The sequence below is a fragment of the Thunnus albacares genome, chromosome 24 (genome assembly GCF_914725855.1).
Source record: "Thunnus albacares chromosome 24, fThuAlb1.1, whole genome shotgun sequence".
In the NCBI taxonomy this organism is placed as follows: domain Eukaryota; kingdom Metazoa; phylum Chordata; class Actinopteri; order Scombriformes; family Scombridae; genus Thunnus; species Thunnus albacares.
The window spans coordinates 17,079,380-17,101,550 of record NC_058129.1 but is presented as its reverse complement, the minus strand read 5'-3'; the positions used below and the strand labels follow the sequence as shown (position 1 = coordinate 17,101,550).

Below are 22,171 nucleotides of genomic sequence, written 5' to 3'. Positions count from 1 at the left end.
GACAAATTAAAGGAAAAACCTGAATAAAAGTGGAGAAACATATCAAATGCAGATGCTTCTGTTCACCAGGGCTCACTGAATGCTTTGGTGAGGATGAAAATGATGTGAATAAAATGCTCAGACCTTTACAGTCACCAGATCTCAACCCAGCTCAACACCTATGGAAGATTTTGGACCAATGTGTAAGACAATGCTCTCCACCACCATCTTCATAATACCAAATAATATCGTGTTAACTTTTAAATCTGGTAGATAAATCGGAATGAGAGGAAAACATTTTGTTATGATCCCATGTCAGTGGTACAAAGAGATCTGTGCATTAGTGATATACACTGTATCTCCTTAACATGGCGATCAAGTCATATATTAGAATAAGGGGACTCTTCTCCTAAAAAGATGGCTGAAGAATCCCTCACTTCATTGTTTGAAGGTATACAGCTATACAACTCCTTAACTGTAAGTCATGTGAAGTACCTGAACTTTGAGATAAAAGGCAGACACTGTAGGAAACTCCTCACTTCACTCTCTTCATCTGAGCAGCCTGTCAGCTTCACTTCTTTCTTCTCTGATTGGAGTTTCAGCACTTCAAGCAGGATGGAGGCCTTTCTCTCTGACAGGTTTATGAACCAGACTGTAGGTGACTGGAAAACTGACTGTAATGCTGGAAGGACTCTCCTGCCTGTTTCAGTTTCACAGTCCTTCACCTGAGAGTACAGATCCAGCAGGAAATCCTTATCACCATCATAACTGCACAGTGATGATAACAGCTCCAGTATCTTCTCTCCTGTCTGCTGTTCTATCTCTGCTGCTGCACAGAACAGATTCACCAAGAACCAGGTTTCATCTGAGGATTTAAACCTGGGAGATAACCTGGAACGAGAAGAAAACATTTTGTTATGATTTGATGTCAGTGACAGAAAGAGAGATATGCATTAGTGATATAGAGTGTATCTGCTAAAAGCCCACAAATACTCATTAATGAGAATAATACAGTAATATCATTCTGAAATTAAAGCAACAATCCTTTTAACAGAATGGGCTGTAAATGGATTTTAAAAGATATTTACTGACTAAAATTCTTCACAAAATGTTACAGGAACCAGGAAAGTCAGACAATATCACTCCTGAACCAACAGGGTGGTGGAAAGAAACATGTTACCCAACATCCACCATTCTGTAAAACTCATGAAACTTCATAGAGAACTAGTGTGAAATATTTAGGATGTCCAGTGGTGAACTTGCCACATCCTAATGACCAGCAGTGTATTTCCATTACTGACAATAAAATATTATTTATTGGATGTATTAGAGTCAGAGTAGCCAATGAATGAGCCTCACATCCAGCATCTATGACTGATCACATTTCATGACCAAATCTCTTTATGATTCAGTACTCCAAATGTCAACCACTTTAAAAATGTCTTAAGATGACTCATAAATCCAACATGAACACACTGAGGTACTGAGAGGGGAACTGTCATGTGTGGTTATTCTTTAATGCAGGAAACTACTGCTTCATGGCTGAGATTTGTATAATCACAGTAAAAAAGAACATCACTGGTCCTGAGAAAGAACTGATGCTCTCTGTTGTTTACATTTCTGGAGCTTGTTGGAACAAATCATTATAGCTGAGTCTCTGTTTATGTTTTACTGAGTTGATGGATGACTGATTAAAACAGCCTCAAAGTAACAAAACTGTTCATGTTAAAAACAAACCAGGAGCTGGATGGAGTAAACGTCTCTCAGCTAATAGTAGATGAGCAGTACTCTGTAAGAGCTTTGACTTTCTGCCTAAAGGAACTCTGGGTAATTTAGGAGTAAGTACATTGTAGGTGAGTGGAATAAAGAAGTATGACATCTCTGATCTTATACACCATGATGTAATGTTTATCTGGACTGATCAGTGGAGCACATTACCTTGACATTTAAACTAACAGTGAGTTGTCTCATTGTGAAACACAATTCCTTAAATGTTCACTTAAGTCATGTGACTTACCCGAGCCCTGAGATATAAGGCAGACACTGTAGGAAACTCCTCACTTCACTCTCTTCATCCGAGCAGCCTGTCAGCTTCACTTCTTTCTTCTCTGATTGGAGTTTCAGCACTTCCAGCAGGATGGAGGCCTTTCTCTCTGACAGGTTTATGGACCACACTGTAGGTGACTGGAAAACTGACTGTAATGCTGGAAGGACTCTCCTGCCTGTTTTAGTTTCACAATCCCTCACCTGAGAGTACAGATCCAGCAGGAAATCCTGATCACCATCATAACTGCACACTGATGATAACAGCTCCAGTATCTTCTCTCCTGTCTGCTGTTCTCTCTCTGCTGCTGCACAGAACAGATTCACCAAGAACCAGGTTTCATCTGAGGATATAAACCTGGTAGATAACCTGGAACAAGAAAACATTTTGTTATGATCCAATGTCAGTGACACAACGAGAGCTGTGCATTAGTGATATAGAGTGTATCTGCTAAAAGCCTACAAATACTCATGAATAAGAATAATACAGTAAAATCATTCTGAAATTAAAGCAACAAAGCTTTTAACAGAATGGGCTGTAAATGGATTTTAAAAGACATTTACTGACTAAAATTCTTCACAAAATGTTAAAGCAACTAGGAAAGTCAGACAATATCACTCCTGAACCAACAGGCTGGTGGAGAGAAACACGTTACCCAAATCATTTATGAATCAATTAACTCCAAAGCCTTGAATACTGGACCGCAAGTTTTAACATCCACCATTCTGTAAAACTCATGAAACTTCATAGAAAACTAGTGGGAAATTTTTAGGATGTCCAGTGGTGAACTTACCACATCCTGATGACCAGCAGTGTATTTTCATTACTGATAATAAATCACTTGAGTAAAACTCTCGTTCACTCCTCTGGATCATTCATCACTCAAACTTCATACTCAGTTACAATTTATTTATTTATTGGATGTATTAGAGTCAGAGTAGCCAATGAATGAGCCTCACATCCAGCATCTATGACTTATCACATTTCATGACCAAATCTCTTTATGATTCAGTACTCCAAATGTCAACCACTTTAAAAATGTCTTAAGATGACTCATAAATCCAACATGAACACACTGAGGTACTGAGAGGGGAACTGTCATGTGTGGTTATTCTTTAATGCAGGAAACTACTGCTTCACGGCTGAGATTTGTATAATCACAGTAAAAAAAGAACATCACTGGTCCTGAGAAAGAACTGATGCTCTCTGTTGTTTACATTTCTGGAGCTTGTTGGAACAAATCATTATAGCTGAGTCTCTGTTTACCTTTTACTGAGTTGATGGATGACTGATGAAAACAGCCTCAAAGTAACAAAACTGTTCATGTTAAAAACAAACCAGGAGCTGGATGGAGTAAACATCTCTCAGCTAATAGTAGATGAGCAGTACTCTGTAAGAGCTTTGACTTTCTGCCCAAAGGAACTCTGAGTAATTTAGGAGTAAGTACATTGTAGGTGAGTGGAATAAAGAAGTATGACATCTCTGACCTTATACACCGTGATGTAATGTTTATCTGGACTGATCAGTGGAACACATTACCTTAACATTAAAACTAACAGTGAGTTGTCTCATTGTGAAACACAAGTCCTTAAATGTTTACTTAAGTCATGTGACTAACCTGAGCCCTGAGATATAAGGCAGACACTGTAGGAAACTCCTCACTTCACTCTCTTCATCTGACCAGCCTGTCAGCTTCACTTCTTTCTTCTCTGATTGGAGTTTCAGCACTTCCAGCAGGATGGAGGCCTTTCTCTCTGACAGGTTTATGGACCAGACTGTAGGTGACTGGAAAACTGACTGTAATGCTGGAAGGATTCTCCTGCCTGTTTTAGTTTCACAATCCTTCACCTGAGAGTACAGATCCAGCAGGAAATCCTGATCACCATCATAACTGCACACTGATGATAACAGCTCCAGTATCTTCTCTCCTGTCTGCTGTTCTCTCTCTGCTGCTGCACAGAGAAGATTCACCAAGAACCAGGTTTCATCTGAGGATTTAAACCTGGGAGATAAACTGGAACAATAAAACATTTTGTTATGATCCAATGTCAGTGACACAAAGAGAGCTGTGCATTAGTGATATAGAGTGTATCTGCTAAAAGCCTACAAAGACTAATTAATGAGAAAAATACAGAAAAATCAGTCTGAAGTTAAAGCTACAATCCTTTTAACAGGCTGGACTGTACATGGATTTTAAAAGACATTTACTGACTAAATTCTTCACAAAATGTTAAAGCAACCAGGAAAGTCAGGCAATATCACTCCTGAACCAACAGGGTGGTTGATAGAAACTCAAATCATTTATGAATCAATTAGCTCCAAAGCCTTGAATACTGGACCACGAGTTTTAACATCCACTATTTTGTAAAACTCTATGAAACTTCAAAGAGAACTAGTGTGAAATATTTAGGATGTCCAGTGGTGAGCTTACCACATCCTGATGACCAGCAGTGTATTTTCATTACTGATAATAAATCACTTGAGCTAAACTCTCATTCACTCCTCTGGATCATTCATCACTCAAACTTCATACTCAGTTACAGTTTATTTATTGGATGTATTAGAGTCAGAGTAGCCAATGAATGAGCCTCACATCCAGCATCTATGACTGATCACATTTCATGACCAAATCTCTTTATGATTCAGTACTCCAAATGTCAACCACTTTAAAAATGTCTTAAGATGACTCATAAATCCAACATGAACACACTGAGGTACTGAGAGGGGAACTGTCATGTGTGGTTATTCTTTAACGCAGGAAACTACTGCTTCATGGCTGAGATTTGTATAATCACAGTAAAAAAGCACATCACTCGTCCTGAGAAAGAACTGATGCTCTCTGTTTACATTTCTGGAGCTTGTTGGAACAAATCATTATAGCTGAGTCTCTGTTTATGTTTTACTGAGTTGATGGATGACTGATGAAAACAGCCTCAAAGAAACAAAACTGTTCATGTTAAAAACAAACCAGGAGCTGGATGGAGTAAGCGTGTCTCAGCGAGTAGTAGATGAGCAGTACTCTGTAAGAGCTTTGACTTTCTGCCTAAAGGAGCTCTGGGTAATTTAGGAGTAAGTACATTGTAGGTGAGTGGAATAAAGAAGTATGACATGTCTGATCTTATACACTGTGATGTAATGTTTATGTGGACTGATCAATGGAACACATTACCTAAACATTAAAACTAACAGTGAGTTGTCTCATTGTGAAACACAAGTCCTTAAACGTTCACTAAAGTCATGTGAAGTACCTGAGCTGTGAGACATAAGGCAGACACTGTAGGAAACTCCTCACTTCACTCTCTTCATCTGAGCAGCCTGTCAGCTCCACTTGTTTCTTCTCTGATTGGAGTTTCAGCACTTCCAGCAGGATGGAGGCCTTTCTCTCTGACAGGTTTATGAACCAGAGTGTAGGTGATTGGAAAACTGACTGTAATGCTGGAAGGATTCTCAAGCCTGTTTTAGTTTCACAGTCCTTCACCTGAGAGTACAGATCCAATAGGAAATCCTCATAATAACTGCACACTGATGATAACAGCTCCAGTATCTTCTCTCCTGTCTGCTGTTCTCTCTCTGATGCTGCACAGAACAGATTCACCAAGAACCAGTTTTCATCTGAGGATTTAAACCTGGTAGATAAACTGGAACAAGAAGAAATCATTTTGTTATGATCCGATGTCACTGATGCAAAGAGAGCTGTGCATTAGTGATATAGAGTGTGTCTGCTAAAAGCCTACAAATACTCATTAATGAGAATAATACAGAAAAATCATTCTGAAATTAAAGCAACAAAGCTTTTAACAGGCTGGGCTGTAGATAGATTTTGAACAACATTTACTGACTAAAATTCTCCACAAAATGTTTAAGCAACCAGGAAAATCAGGCAATATCACTCCTGAACCAACAGGATGGTGGAAAGAAACACATTACCCAAATCATTTATGAATCAATTAACTCCAAAGCCTTGAATACTGGACCACAAGTTTTAACATCCACCATTCTGTAAAAGTCTATGAAACTTCATAGAGAACTAGTGTGAAATATTTAGGATGTCCAGTGGTGAACTTACCACATCCTGATGACCAGCAGTGTATTTTCCAACATGAACACACTGAGGTACTGAGAGGGGAACTGTCATGTGTGGTTATTCTTTAATGCAGGAAACTACTGCTTCATGGCTGAGATTTGTATAATCACAGTAAAAAAGAACATCACTGGTCCTGAGAAAGAACTGATGCTCTCTGTTGTTTACATTTCTGGAGCTTGTTGGAACAAATCATTATAGCTGAGTCTCTGTTTATGTTTTACTGAGTTGATGGATGACTGATGAAAACAGCCTCAAAGTAACAAAACTGCTCATGTTAAAAACAAACTAGGAGCTGGATAAAGTAAACGTCTCTCAGCTAGTAGTAGATGAGCAGTACTCTGTAAGAGCTTTGATTTCCTGCCCAAAGGAACTCTGGGTACTTTAGGAGTAAGTACATTGTAGGTGAGTGGAATAAAGACGTATGACATCTCTGATCTTATACACCGTGATGTAATGTTTGTGAGGACTGATCAGTGGAATACATTACTTTAACATTAAAACTGAAAGTGAGTTGTCTCATTGTAAAACACAACTCCTTAAATGTTCACTAAAGTCATGTGACTTACCTGAGCCATGAGATATAAGGCAGACACTGTAGGAAACTCCTCACTTCACTCTCTTCATCTGAGCAGCCTGTCAGCTCCACTTCTTTCTTCTCTGACTGGAGTTTCAGCACTTCCAGCAGGATGGAGGCCTTTCTCTCTGACAGGTTTATGGACCAGACTGTAGGTGACTGGAAAACTGACATTAAAAGAGGAAGGACTCTCCTGCCTGTTTTAGTTTCACATTCCTTCACCTGGGAGTACAGATCCAGTAGGAAATGACACTGATATTCCTCATAATATTCACCCATGTATCTGTCTTTAAAAGGGAAGGTTTTATAACTGCACACTGATGATAACAGCTCCAGTATTTTCTCTCCTGTCTGCTGTTCTCTCTCTGCTGCTGCACAGAACAGATACACCAAGAACCTGATTTCAGTATCTGACCAGTGAGGACGAAAACTGGAAGAACAAGAAAGAAACATTTTGTGAGGATTTGATCTCAGCTACATAACTACAAACACTATATTTGTAGTTATGGACAGCCATGTCTATTTTGTACATGGCTGTCCTGTATACAATTAAATTAAATTAAAAACACTTAATTAATCAGGAAAGACTATAAATCATTTTTGAACTATTAGCTACTGCCTCACAACACAAACACCAATCCTGTGTGTGAAATCACAATGTAGCAGTGCTTGTTTTTCTTAATTAATGAACATTTTGTTTTTATTTATGAGCTATGAACTTTTTAGGCTGCCAGGATGGCTGCCATCATTATTATAAATAATATAACCCTTAATTAAGAGACATGGTTATCCTGTCAACGTCCCATATTTAACAATTCATCACATTTTCATATTTCTCTCTGTTCATTATGTGTGTAAATATTATAAATAAGCTACCATATATCTGAGAGAAGGTAGTTTGACTCTTTTGTGTGAGTAAATCTTTTAATATCAGAGTCCCTGAAAAACTAGGAAAGAAATTTATCTGACAACATATTTCATATACTTCCAACCCATGTTCTCTATCAATACTACAGACGGGGGACAAATTAAATGAAAAACCTGAATAAAAAGTGGAGAAACATATCAAATGCAGATGCTTCTGTTCACCAGGGCTCACTGAATGCTTTGGTGAGGATGAAAATGATGTGAATAAAATGCTCAGCCCTTTACAGTCACCAGATCTCAACCCAGCTGAACACCTATGGAAGATTTTGGACCAATGTGTAAGATAATGCTCTCCACCACCATCTTCATAAGACCAGATAATATTGTGTTAACTTTTAAATCTGGAAGATAAATCGGAATGAGAGGAAAACATTTTGTTATGATCCCATGTCAGTGGTACAAAGAGATCTGTGCATTAGTGATATACACTGTATCTCCTGTAAGACAATGCTCTCCATCACCATCTTCATAAGACCAAATAATATAATAGAAACTTTCATCTTCAAATCTATTTAGTGATGCCTGTGATTGTCTCTGATGCTATATGTCCTTTCGTTATTTCTGGCTATGTTTGTTTTTCTTTCTATCTGCTGTACTCAGGGTCTCTGTTGCATTATGATCTCATTGAAATGAGCTGATTAAATAAAGGTTGTTTAAATAAATGAGGGAATATCTTGTGGAGGAATGGTGTTCATCTCTCCAATAGAGTCCACAGACTTGGAAAGGAGCACTGAAGCTGTTCTGGATGCTCGTGGTGGCCTGACTCCTTACTAAGACACTTCATGTTGGTTTTTACTTAAATTGTCATCATCTGTATTTTCTCTACACTGGTCTGCAGTATTTGTCTGACTTACCTGAGCTTTGAGATATAAGGCAGACACTGTAGAAAACTCCTCACTTCACTCTCTTCATCTGAGCAGCCTGTCAGCTTCACTTCTTTCTTCTCTGATTGGAGTTTCAGCACTTCCAGCGGGATGGAGGCCTTTCTCTCTGACAGGTTTATGGACCAGACTGTAGGTGACTGGAAAACTGACTGTAATGCTGGAAGGACTCTCCTACCTGTTTTAGTTTCACAGTCCTTCATCTGGGAGTACAGATCCAGTAGGAAATGACACTGATGTTCTTTATACTGAGCCAAGGTGTATTTGTCTATAACAGGGGATGTTCCATAACTGCACACTGATGATAAAAGCTCCAGTATCTTCTCTCCTGTCTGCTGTTCTCTCTCTGATGCTGCACAGAACAGATTCACCAAGAACCAGTTTTCATCTGAGGGTTTAAACCTGGTAGATAAACTGGAACAAGAAGAAATCATTTTGTTATGATCCGATGTCACTGACGCAAAGAGAGCTGTGCATTAGTGATATAGAGTGTGTCTGCTAAAAGCCTACAAATACTCATTAATGAGAATAATACAGAAAAATCATTCTGAAATTAAAGCAACAAAGCTTTTAACAGGCTGGGCTGTAGATAGATTTTGAACAACATTTACTGACTAAAATTCTCCACAAAATGTTTAAGCAACCAGGAAAATCAGGCAATATCACTCCTGAACCAACAGGATGGTGGAAAGAAACACGTTACCCAAATCATTTATGAATCAATTAACTCCAAAGCCTTGAATACTGGACCACAAGTTTTAACATCCACCATTCTGTAAAAGTCTATGAAACTTCATAGAGAACTAGTGTGAAATATTTAGGATGTCCAGTGGTGAACTTACCACATCCTGATGACCAGCAGTGTATTTTCATTACTGCTAATAAATCACTTGAGCTAAACTCTCATTCACTCCTCTGGATCATTCATCACTCAAACTTCATACTCAATTACAGTTTATTTATTGGATGTATTAGAGTCAGAGTAGCCAATGAATGAGCCTCACATCCAGCACCTATGACTTATCACATTTCATGACCAAATCTCTTTATGATTCAGTGCTCCAAATGTGAACCACTTTAAAAAATGTCTTAAGATGATTCATAAATCCAACATGAACACACTGAGGTACTGAGAGGGGAACTGTCATGTGTGGTTATTCTTTAACGCAGGAAACTACTGCTTCATGGCTGAGATTTGTATAATCACAGTAAAAAAGCACATCACTGGTCCTGAGAAAGAACTGATGCTCTCTGTTGTTTACATTTCTGGAGCTTGTTGGAACAAATCATTATAGTAGACTTTCTGCCCAAAGGAACTCTAGGTAATTTAGGAGTAAGTACATTGTAGGTGAATGGAATAAAGAAGTATGACATCCCTGATCTTATACACCGTGATGTAATGTTTATGTGGACGGATCAGTGGAACACATTACCTTAACATTAACACTAACAGTGAGTTGTGTCATTGTGAAACACAATTCCTTAAATGTTCACTAAGTACCTGAGCTGTGAGATATAAGGCAGACACTGTAGGAAACTCCTCACTTCACTCCCTTCATCTGACCAGCCTGTCAGCTTCACTTCTTTCTTCTCTGATTGGAGTTTCAGCACTTCCAGCAGGATGGAGGCCTTTCTCTCTGACAGGTTTATGGACCAGACTGTAGGTGACTGGAAAACTGACTGTAATGCTGGAAGGACTCTCCCGCCTGTTTTAGTTTCACAGTCCTTCACCTGAGAGTACAGATCCAGTAGGAAATCCTGATCACCATCACAACTGCACACTGATGATAACAGCTCCAGTATCTTCTCTCCTGTCTGCTGTTCTCTCTCTGCTGCTGCACAGAACAGATTCACCCAGAACCAGGTTCCTTCTGAGGATATAAACCTGGTAGACAAACCGGATTGAGAAGAACATATTTTGTTATGATTCAATGTCAGTGGCACAAAGAGAGCTGTGCATTAGTGATATACACTGTATCTCCTTAACATGGTGATCAAGTCATTAATTAGAATAAAGGGACTCTTCTCCTAAAAAGATGGCTGAACAACCTCTGACTTTAATGTTTCAAGCTATACATCTATACAACTCCTTAAATGTTCAATAAAGTCATGTGAAGTACCTGAGCTGTGAGATATAAGGCAGACACTGTATCAAACTCCTCACTTCACTCTCTTCATCTGACCAGCCTGTCAGCTCCACTTGTTTCTTCTCTGATTGGAGTTTTAGCACTTCCAGCAGGATGGAGGCCTTTCTCTCTGACAGGTTTATGGACCAGACTGTACGTGACTGGTAAAGTTGCTGTATTCTTGGAATGTCACTTAAACAACCTTTACTCTTGACGTGTTGATAAAAATCAAGAAGGATGTTATTCAAGTCAGTGTCCACAGAAAACAGTAAGAAGAGCATATTCACTACATTGTGAAATATTTCTCCTTTGTGAAGTGCTGCTTCCAGGCATAAATCCAATAACAGGCCCTTTTTTTCTCTCTCCAATGTCTCATGGCATCGCTCCTGGCCCTGTAAACCTGGATCTCCGTAGGTCCTCCTGAAACTGCATGATAATATACAAATGTAACAAACATTACATGTGTTGCTGGTAAATGTCCCTCCCAGGCTTCTGTAAGGCTAGACAGGCCTTAGCATCGCCCATTTCCTGGTTGCCAATTTGTTTGGTCTGATATATCAGCTGTACTGAAAAGACCCAGTATGCTGCTGTTCTCCTTTGGCCCCTGGTGTGACATGTTGTCGTGGTTAAGCAAGAATGCTCTGGTAGGTAGTAGTTTCAGTTTGTTGAGTCGAGGTAGCGATGCTGTGTTTTACACTGTTTTAGCCATAGGTCCCGTTCCCTAGCGACCCCCCGCTCCCACGTGTTGAGTCATTTGCCTGATTATTGCACAATATACGCAAAGGAGAGGTAAATATGGATAAGTTTGCTTATATTATGTATTTGTTTGGCAGTGTGTTAATTAATTTAACCTGTTTTCTTTGGTAGATGACAAGTCGTTGTTCTGTTATTGTTAGGTTCTCCTATTACATTTTGTCCGCCCCTCGTGGCGTTTATCTTTTTCCCCAAGAAGCTAGTAACGTAGCGTGGTGCCGCATGATTATACAGTTGCAAATTTAACCTGTGTTTTCTGTGTGTGAGTGCTATAGGACCTGTGGCAAGCATAGCCGCCTGGACAGTGGAGGGTTTGGCGATATAGTTCCTCACCTTTGTTGCTCAACCCCATGAAAGTGTGTTTGGTGGTCATTTTTGCACTTCCTTCACAATTTACTTTTTTTTTTTCTTTTTGGTTTTGCTTTGCTGTGTGTGTGCGTGTGTAGGGTACAGCGGCATGGTGAGATCTTGGGGCTCATTGTGGCTTATACTACCTACATGGTTGGACCATTTTTTGTTGAAAAGTTTCTTTTTTGAAAAGCCAATAATTCAACCACCCAAAGAGAAGGAATTTAATCTCGAAATGCTGTTATAACATAGGATTATGCCTACAGTATATCAAATGTTTTTACACAAAAACAAAAGCTTCATACCTGAGTGAGCCGATGTTTGGCAAAGCCTCTAAGAGGGACACGCACAGACTTTGGCAGACAGGAATAGCCCTGTCCCAGTAGAGGCACACATTAACCTTCATAGTAATCTTCTGCATGACTTTTACTGCTTTCTCAAACAGCTGTCTTTCACCTTCAACTGGAAGGTGCAACTGATTCCCATCCAAGCCAAGTAAGCTGATGTGGTCCATCTGCTCCTCGCTGAGAAGGAAAATCCTCCACAGCTGCCGTGGCAAAGGGTCACACCTACAATTTGAAGAATAATCAGAGACAATTTAAATGTTATAAAAGTAATTAATGGTAAAGTCATGAAAAAAGGCTGCATATGTAAATGCTAAAACATAAGTACCATACTACTCACTTATCCTGTTCAGGGTAACACAGCTACTTAGAAAAGCTCTAATCTAAGCAGTAATTTCACACTCAAAATACATGCTCACACATACCATTGGACATTTTTAAGGCATCCAAATAGTCGTCTCATTCCTTGTTTTGACACCATTGCGTCCTCAAGGTTCAGCCATGTTTTCCTCTCCTTTGACTGAGTGACCACATAGGACACAGCACAGCAATGGTGGGGATCAAGACTCTCTCCACTAAGATCAAGATGGTAGTCCAGTTTGTCCAGAAACTGGAGACATGCTTCAGGACACTGGGACTCGTACAAGCACTGGCATAAGAACAGTATGTCGACATTGAGCCTACTGTCCTCAGAATCAGTCTCATCTTGGTCACACAGACGAGTGAAAAATGTGGTTATCACCTCCTTGAAGAACCAGGTGGATGTACTCTTGAGCTCCTGAGCTGGAATCAGACACTTCATCAAAGTAGGGTACTTCTTGTCATTCAACAATCTACAAATGAAAGGGATCAGATGTTTCATGTATTTCTTCTCCTCAGTGAGGCATTGCTGAAGAACATCCTTGATTTTCTCTGGATTCTTCAAGAGCCACAGTGCTGCAAAAAACTCCTGCATTGTGTAATGGAGAAATGCATATGTGATTATTGATTCAGTATGATCAATGTTGATGATAAGTGTTTTCAGGAAGGAATGGACACAGCTATCTTCATAGGTTAGTTCTGTCAAGTTCACAGTTTTTCCTTCAGTTGCAAGAAAAGCAACCTCAGCCAAAGACAGTATTTCCTCCCTCTTGTTGCTGATGAAGGAATTAAGATGTGTGTCTTTTGTTTTGTTGTTCATTTTAAGGCGATAACGGACAATTTTGATGTATATTTCAGTTATAGTGCAGGGCTGTGGAGAGTCTTCTGACATCTTTGATGAAAAGCAAGCAGCTACCATCAGAGCATACATTGGGACATGGCAAAGAGTCAACAGCTCCAAGTTGCACAAAACCTCCTTCTGTTCCTCGCCGAGAATTGCAGATAAGTATGTTTTTATGGTCCGTTCACTGAAGCCTCTCACTTCTACTCTGAGAAAGTCTCCAGAAAGGAAGTCTTCTTCATCATCCAGTCTGCATGTTATGATGATCTTTGCATAAGGCAGGTCCTTCTTTACAAGTTTCTGCACCACAGATGAAGAGGGGAGATCTGTGATTCCATCAAAAATGATTGTAACATTGTCAGAGTTCTTCTCTATATCCTGTAAGACCTCTTCTTTGCCTTCATTTGGTTTACTGAACACCCCGAAAAGAAGATCCTCCAGGCCCTTGTCCGCTGTGATATGGGATGTTTCTCTCATGTCAAAGTAAAACATGTAATCTAGCTCCATGTTCTCTCTTTCTGCCCAGAGTCTCAATATTTCATGACAGACTGCTGTCTTTCCAATTCCAGGTTTTCCAATCAAGAGTATGTTTTTATCTGTTTTCAGCAGGTCACTGGGAGAAATTTCTCGTTTGTCCTCAGGGATGTATCTCTTTAGCTTCTTAGGGCGACTCATCTTGCTTTTCTTGTTCTTTATTTTTTTTATTTTAGATGGGGAAACATTTTCTTGTTTGTCCAATACAAGTGAAGTGTACAACAGATTAGGCTTGTTGTTTTCTTCAAACAGATTTTTGCTTTCCATCCAAAACTCATTTGATAAGTTTTGTGCGTTTGACTTCAACTTTGCCTGATAGTCGTGGCATGACTTTGGACCTAAAATAAAAATAACAGTGAGTAAATAAATGTACAATGACTTGACTGCTGTGCACTTAGACACTATTAATAAACATTGGATACATATTTGCACTAAGACACATTCATGTGCATTATATAAAATCAAGACATTTGTCATGAATAAAAATGTGACAATTATTAATCAGAATGCTCCTTTAAAATACCTTGTAAGTAGTTTGTATTCATTTGTGTGTCGTCTTTGAAAGAAAAGCAGCTGATCCAGTAGTGCAGGTCAAACTTTTTGGTCCCAGTAGAAGTGACACTCTTTTTTTCAGGGAGCGATGGCCTCCCTAAGGTCCTCTTCCTCGTCATGTCAATAATCTTGAGTAACTCATAGCAGGCATCTTCTCCTTTTCTTGTGACTTTGTCCAGTATGTTCCTCCTTTTATCATAGTCATCAGTCTCTGCTTGTATTTTACTGACCTCTTCATCTTCGAGAACTCCTTGCTGATTCAAGTTCTCCACAATCACAGAGAGACTCGTTAATTCTTTCACAAGGTAGCATCTGGCACTCTTGACGTACTCTAAGGCAGACCGTGATGTACAAGCCATGTGTCCTTTCCTCTATATGCTCTGCACACCAACCAACCTTCAATGATCTGTAGAACAAAATACAAGCTTAAATAAAACATTAATTAAAATAATTATTTTGCCTGTAATGTATCAACTATTATATTGTGTTGAGTGTTTTCAGGGAAATGTTTTTGCAGGCCAGCCTAAACACCATGCAGCTTATGTGATAAAAAATAGTTCAAGTTAAATTCTAATGGTGTTTATCACTTCCAAGATGGAAACCTGGTCCTTGTAAAGAATGTGCCACCCAACATGAGAGGGCAGGGAATCAAAATATTCCCCAGATCTGTCTTTTATAGTCTTATGTCTCATATTGCCAGATTTATCTCCACATTATATTTTTATTGTTTGCTGCACAGGAGAAAGGCCTGGCTGAACCCATAGTCATTTTGAGATTGTTTAAGAAGCTCTCAGACACACTAAATTATTAAAAAAAGATCATACTCTCCGTAAAAGGGTTAAAAATTACAGCTCTGGGTGAGTCTTTGATTTACTGTTTGTTTGTTGTTAGGAATCTCAGTTTTAACCCTCTTGGGTTCCTTGTTTCAAACTTGATACTATATTTTAATACTCCAAATTTCACTAAAAGTCTAATGCAAAAAGGCGACCCACATACATGAAAAGCTAGCCAAGCTATGTTTTGTCATACTTAGAAATAGGCAGCAGCCACCTCTGAACTGATAACACAATCTTATATTGTAATGCTCAATCTATGAGCCTGGTTAATAAACTGCAGCCTGCTTTTAACTTATTTACACACATTTGAGAATATGTACCTTATTTGCAACTTTTAAAAGAAACCTGAACACATTTTTTCTCCATTTTGTATATGCATTTTCCATCTATTGTGAATCACATTATACTGCATCTTTCTATTATTAAGAAATATGCCATAATATAGTTTCATTATTATTATAAAAGTAGTTTTTCCAACTAAAATTTATGTTGCATTGACAAAGAAGAAAGACAAAGAAAAGCAAGTAAAAACTATTGGCCTAGACCCTGTTGCACACAGACACATACAGACTGTATATCAGAGAAAGACACTTACACACAGGCCTCCAAGTATCCACTGATGATGGACTCCATCAGCTGCTCTGTGCCTTTGGTATGTTATTTTCCTGATCACAACAAACAACCAAAAAACACAGAATATTGTCAAGTAAATAGTGCTAGAGATTTCCAAGATTGACTGAAAGTGGCCTTGTTAGAAATGTGATCCATTATTGCTTTAAAATTTATTTATATAATTTAGTCTCATACAAAACCAGATCTATACTTAAAGCTGAAAATGGTTAACTTTATGGAAATGAGGCTAATGATAATAAAATATGTGGCTTGATGGTGCTTCCAAAACGACCTCCATTGTTTAGATTAGTGTTGCTTCCCAGCCGAATAAAAGAAAATGTTTCTTTAAAAAACTATATCCGAACGTCTTTGAACCAGGTCAGTTAAAGCTGGAAAGAAATAATTCTTACAAAGGAGAAAAATAAAGCAAAAAGGAACCGTTACTTATGGTGGCTCTAACGTGCTGCTCGTCAGTTAAGCAGCATTACTTTACTGACAGCAACACAAAGTTTACTCGTCTCATTAAAAAATACACTTAAAAATGTAATATATATATATATATATATATATATATATATATATATATATATGTGTGTGTGTGTGTGTGTGTGTGTGTGTGTGTGTGTGTGTGTGTGTGTGTGTGTGTATAGTTAACTACAAAAAACCCCAATATATTCAGTCTTAATTAACACCGTGAGCTCCGAGTTTCAGTTCAGCTTCTTTCTTTTTTTCTCCGTTATTTTTCCGTTAGTGACGTCACCTCTGGGCTAGCTTCACTATCTTGTTCTTCAGCTGTTCTTCTATCGGTCTTTTAACCTTGGTGATCTTAGCTGTTAGAAAACGTCTGATTTGTTTAGATACAAAAAAAAAGAAGAAAAACTACAGCTCCCATGATGCACCCTGTCCGTTGCTATGGATGCTTCCGTAACACCCTTTTCTAAAGTTCGCAACTTTTCCCTGTGATCTCTGCTTTAAAAACATTTATATGCTCGGATACATAGCTAACTACCCGCTGTACCGCTTCATTATGGAACATTTTAAGCCCTCAAAAAGCGCCTAACAACTGTTTTCACCTACAGAAACTCCTTCTAAAGTTCCGGTACAACTATAATCTACCTTTAACGCTCTTCCTTACACTCACCTGCAGCCTGCAGCACAGGCTCTGAGTTCCTCATCACTTACAGAGGGTTAGGCTTTCTCTGTGTGTGTGTTTGCTCGAAGTTTTTATAAATACAGTCGCACAGCCCCGTGTACAGCGGCTGAATGACTCTTGATCTGTCTTACTTTCACTTTTGTTGCATGACGACACATCCTGTATGAAGTCTCTGCAAAGCTTGTAGGTCCCACTGAATCCACAAGATGTCGCCATTCAACCAGAAAAGACTGAAAGATGAACTCAGACTGTAAAACAAAAGGAGATATCCATAGTGATACTCAAGTGAAGTACTTGAAGAGCTACTGTTCTTACTTGAGTATCAACTTTTTACTTTTCAGATTAAGGTTGAAGTAGCCTACATATACTGTATATAAAACACAATGCGGTGTTAAAGATTAAACCAGTGGTTTCCAAGCTCTTCAGCCTGTGACTTCTATAAAGCGGTGTCTACTTTCAGCTCCTTGTCATGTTTCAGTCTATGAGTTGTTATCAGTTCACAAAGAGTGATTTCCTCTCTAAACTTATCAGATAGTTTTCACTGAAATGAATGTTAAAGGCCTAAAGAGGTCAAATTATCCAATATTCCACCAATATTTTTGATGATGTGGATCACAGAGGGCATTCTTCTGTATAACAAGCACTTTTACTTTTGATACTTAAGTTTTATGTTTGAGCGTTCAGATATGATAATTCCTCTGTGTCTCAGCCTGGTGTGAGGACTCATTACATTGAAATGGGCTCAGGACCACCAGTTCTGCTGTGTCACAGCTTCCCCGAGAGCTGGTACAGCTGGGGGTAGCAGGTACGCTGTTTATGTGTAGGACAATTTCTGCACTGTTAATACCTTTCTGCCTGATATCCTCACCTCTCTCTCTCTAAACCACTAAACTCAACTAAAACAGTGAAGTTTAATTAATGCACCACTTATAGATGATATGATATCATAACATTCACAATGGCCATTTTTCTGCATGAGAACATTTACTTTATATATTTTAAGTACATTTTGCTATAATACTTGCATGCTATTAAGCAAAGGATGTGAATATTTCCTCCATCGCCCAGGAATATTTTATTTTATTTTTATGTCATTTTTCCACTGACAGACATCGAGGAGTATTCTCAGGAGCAGCTGTGCAAAGCACAAACTCACCGTGTGTTGTTGTTATTGTGCTGTTGGTAACCACAACACAACAGTAAATACATCCAGTGGGTAAAAACATGGGGTTGACTTGGTATTCCCTGTTACGAGGCATTTTTGTGTCATTTTTGGGGGTTATACCCATTGAATAGTCACAATAATAGTGCTTTGTGGCAAACCATTCTTCTTGTTTTTGATGAGATAATGTCAGTGACTACCTGAAATGAATTATTATCATAATTGGGTTCTGATTACAGTTTTATTAGATCAGGATTAGGATTAGAAGTGAGTATTTCTCAGAAATCAAATCAGATCAACTGTTTCATATTTCCTCCTATGGTAAGACCTTATATAAAAGGCTGCTGATTCACAATTGAACCATATTTAGACATTCTGGTTGCTTTGGAGTGTAGGGACACTACCTGTAGACCAGGACCAGATCAGTGAAAATATGATGTAAATACATCCAGTAGGTAGAAAATTACATGGGATTAACTTGGTCCTCCTTCTTTCAGGGCAGGCATGATGTATGCACTTTTTTGATTACGTGGTGAATTACTTCATTGATGAATTTAATTACTTTTGCATTAAAAATAACTCAACTTTACCAGTCAACTTTACCAGTGTGTTGACAAGTCATAGAAATGTAGCAGGAAAAGTTTCAATGGGCTTTATTTTTGACAATTTTTCTTTTCTTGTCAATAGTTGTCCAGCAGGTTGACAGCATTTTGACTGTATCAAATGTTTCGAAACAGTGAACCATTTTAATGCAATTGTTTCATATTGATTCAGTGTTTCAGAAAGCTTTGTTTCTCTCATCAATAACAAAATAACTAGACCACAGCGTCACAGATTGCTTCCCACAATGCACCTGTTCACGCTGTCAGTCTAACAATACATCAGTGATCTCACGTCAGAGCCAGTCGAGTCAAAGATCGTCTATTGTAAAACATAAAAGGTGAAGACAGGTTGATACAAACAGATGCCTTCCTCTGATGTGTTTTATGTGTCTTTCTAATAAAATAGAAATGATTCTCTTGCAGTTAATAAACTCTGTTATTCATTAAAGTGGAAGTATATGGATATGACCACATAAATATCAAATCACTAAAAAGAGAAGTGAAGTATAATTATTCACAAATGTTATCAGTTAACATTACATTACAAAGTCTAAAGCTGATGTTGGTGTAAATTGTTCATTTTGTAAAGCTCTGTCTGAAACATTGCTACATTTATTTTTGGTTTTGTTCTCACACTAGAATATTTTGGAAAGATCTTACTGGTTTTATTATCGGTAATAAATGTAGAGATGAATGAATGAGAATAAAAAGTGTTTAATTCAGATCCTAAAGAGAAGCTGGTAATTCATCTGGAAGCTTCATACAATATATTCATCTACAATCAAGTATCTTTTGTGATATGTAGGCAGAAACATCTGTGCAGAATACTGATAAATATCCAAGGACATTTGTTCTTTTAGTATTTTACTGATCTACTCCAACTTGAATATGTCTTGTTGATCATATTTAATACTTTTAAACACAAATATCTTTCCACTTCTTGTTACCTTCCATGTTACAATAGTAACTAATAATTTTTTCATACAGTTCATACTTACCTTAACTGTAATAAATCATCCATATACACATAAAAAATGATGTATTGTATGACTAATTATAATGTAAGGATAAAAAACTACAGACATATGACTTAATCAGTTATTTATTGATAATATTTACATTTGTGCATTTCACAGTATTTCAGGACAGTCATTTTATTTGAAGGTAAAAAACAAAAAAGAGTATTATTTTCTTTTTGCATTGTTGCATCAAGAGTCGTTTCACTACATCTGTTTCTGGCACAAAGTCACTGAGCTGCAAACAGTTTAAAACATATTTTCACCTATTTCATACAATCAAAAGTCTCTGAAAAAAAGACAAAAGAATAGGCATAAAAAATAAACATTATCTCTTGATATTTTAAATTAGCTATTGCAAGTAAAAAATATTTACATTTTTAAGATCACATTCTTGAGATAATTTACCGTTATCTTGATGAAACAGTGAACCATTTTTAATGCAATTGTTTCATATTGATCCAGTGCTTCAGAAAGCTTCGTTCCTCTCATCAATAACAAGATGACTAGATCACAGCATCACAGATTGTTTCCCACAATGCACCTGTTCACGCTGTCAGTCTCACGATACATCCATGATCTCACATTAGAGCCATATTTTCACCTATTTTATACGATCAAAAGTCTCTGTGTCTGCTTTTGCAATTTACACAGAGTCTGGTATTTTAAAGAGGAAAAGGGAAAAAAAAGATAGGCATAAAAATAAACATTATCTCTTGCAATAGCCAATTTAAAATTTCAAGTAAAAATTATATTTACATTTTTAAGATCACATTGAGATAATTTACCGTTATCTTGATTAATCTCCTGATCGTACCTTCATTGCATCAATACTTCAAGATATCATCTGCTCAGACAAACACAAAGAGACACACACCTCTAAAACTGTGATCATAAAAACTAAAATCCACCTGATTATGTCTTTTCTTCAGTCAGTGAAAAACCTCTCGTCTTCATACAGTAGCAGGTATGTGCACGCTGTCAGTCGGTCATTTTGATCGCACAGCTGAGTATCTTCATTAATTATTGAAGTTTTCTGACACTACTGCATGATCTAACACTGTAATTCACAGCACTGAGCTGTTCCACATCCATTCCAAGTTTAAACAGTGAGATAATTTGGAGTATAGTGATCATCCTCAGGATGCATCATGAACTCCAAAGATCTCAGGATATTTTTTACTTCAAGTAAATCATCACACTTCATTTCCTCTGGAGAATCAGAATAAATTCTGCTGTGAATACAGATTATCTGCAGCCAGATTGTTGCTCTTCTCATGGTACTCACAGTAATGGCAAACTAGTTGTGTGCATGTTTATTTACCCAGATAACTAAATGTAAACTATTCTATTATTAGGTAAAGACAGTATTATAAAATTACAGTGTTTATTGTAGTTCTGTAAAAAAAACAGGTATAAAAACATTTTCTTAAAATAAATGATAAGAAAAGAGATGGTGAATGTATTTACTATTTTAGTAAATATATACAATTAGTATAATGAGTAGCTACTATAATTAAATCTGTCAGCACCTTCAGTCAGTAATGTAAACGGGGCGCAGCAGTCTTTGTTGTCATGATGTGTGTCAGCAGGACCACTATGGAAATGACTTTTAGTGTTTTTATCCTCTGTCATCACTCTTCAGTTTTATGTTAAACACTAATAGTTTTATATACTGTTAATAGTTTGATTTATTTTGTTGGTTTTGTGTTTCTGTGTGTTGGGTTTTTATTTGATTGTTTTCTTTGTGAATATGTGGAAAAGTGTTATGTGTCGGTTGCTTTATGATAGAATGAAACCGAACCAAACCTCTAACTATACAGATATAATTGTCTTCTCATATACACACTGACAGCAACTTCAGTCTCTCCTGAAATCTAAATTCAACATAATCTCCCCTTGAAAGTGTATTTGGGGAACTCTATAATAAACTTGGGGTGCTGTAAGCTGTCAGCAGGGGTACTGTCTCTTTCTGCCTCCCTAAGAAGGAACATTTTTCTTCAGAAAAGCCACCTTGCAATCCTCTCAGCTCATTAAACTTCTTGTCTGTTTTGAATCTCACACCAACTCCACCTGTCAGTTGTGCAGCAGCTGGTCAGTGAGCTGACAGTGACTGAGGTCCAGCTCTGTCAGCCTGTCAGAGAAGTCCAGCATCCTGGCCAAACCTTCACAGGCACTCTGATTCAGTGTGGTGTGACTGAGGTCCAGCTCTCCACCCAGGGCTCTACACAGGGACTCTCCCCATCTCACTGTGTCCCTGTCACTGCTCCCAGGAACCAGGGACACCAGCTGGAGGAGGACAGCTTTACTGGCTCTGAACAGGACAAACAGAGCAAAGAGCAGACTGTTACCATGCAGAAACATTACTGTGAACAAGTTTCTTCTCTGGTTTAGGTTATTCTTCCCTACCCGAGACGGACTCTGTCTAGGATAGGAAACAGCA

General features: G+C 38.0%; 1 protein-coding gene across 1 annotated transcript in view; it reads right to left on the bottom strand.

The window, feature by feature from the left end:
* LOC122976244 overlaps window positions 1-17,277 on the bottom strand; it is a 1,153,509-nt gene extending 1,136,232 nt beyond the window's left edge. The window contains exons 1-11 of the mRNA XM_044344621.1: window positions 16,937-17,277; window positions 15,779-15,848; window positions 14,319-14,753; window positions 12,486-14,133; window positions 12,022-12,285; window positions 10,610-11,041; window positions 9,991-10,374; window positions 6,674-7,111; window positions 3,642-4,037; window positions 2,227-2,392; window positions 1,997-2,163 (exon numbers count right to left, since the gene is read on the bottom strand). Coding sequence (XP_044200556.1) covers window positions 1,997-2,163; window positions 2,227-2,392; window positions 3,642-4,037; window positions 6,674-7,111; window positions 9,991-10,374; window positions 10,610-11,041; window positions 12,022-12,285; window positions 12,486-14,133; window positions 14,319-14,706 — 4,283 coding nt within the window. The 5' untranslated portion in view covers window positions 14,707-14,753; window positions 15,779-15,848; window positions 16,937-17,277. The remainder of the gene's footprint in view (window positions 1-1,996; window positions 2,164-2,226; window positions 2,393-3,641; window positions 4,038-6,673; window positions 7,112-9,990; window positions 10,375-10,609; window positions 11,042-12,021; window positions 12,286-12,485; window positions 14,134-14,318; window positions 14,754-15,778; window positions 15,849-16,936) is intronic.
* Window positions 17,278-22,171: the final 4,894 nt, after the last annotated feature.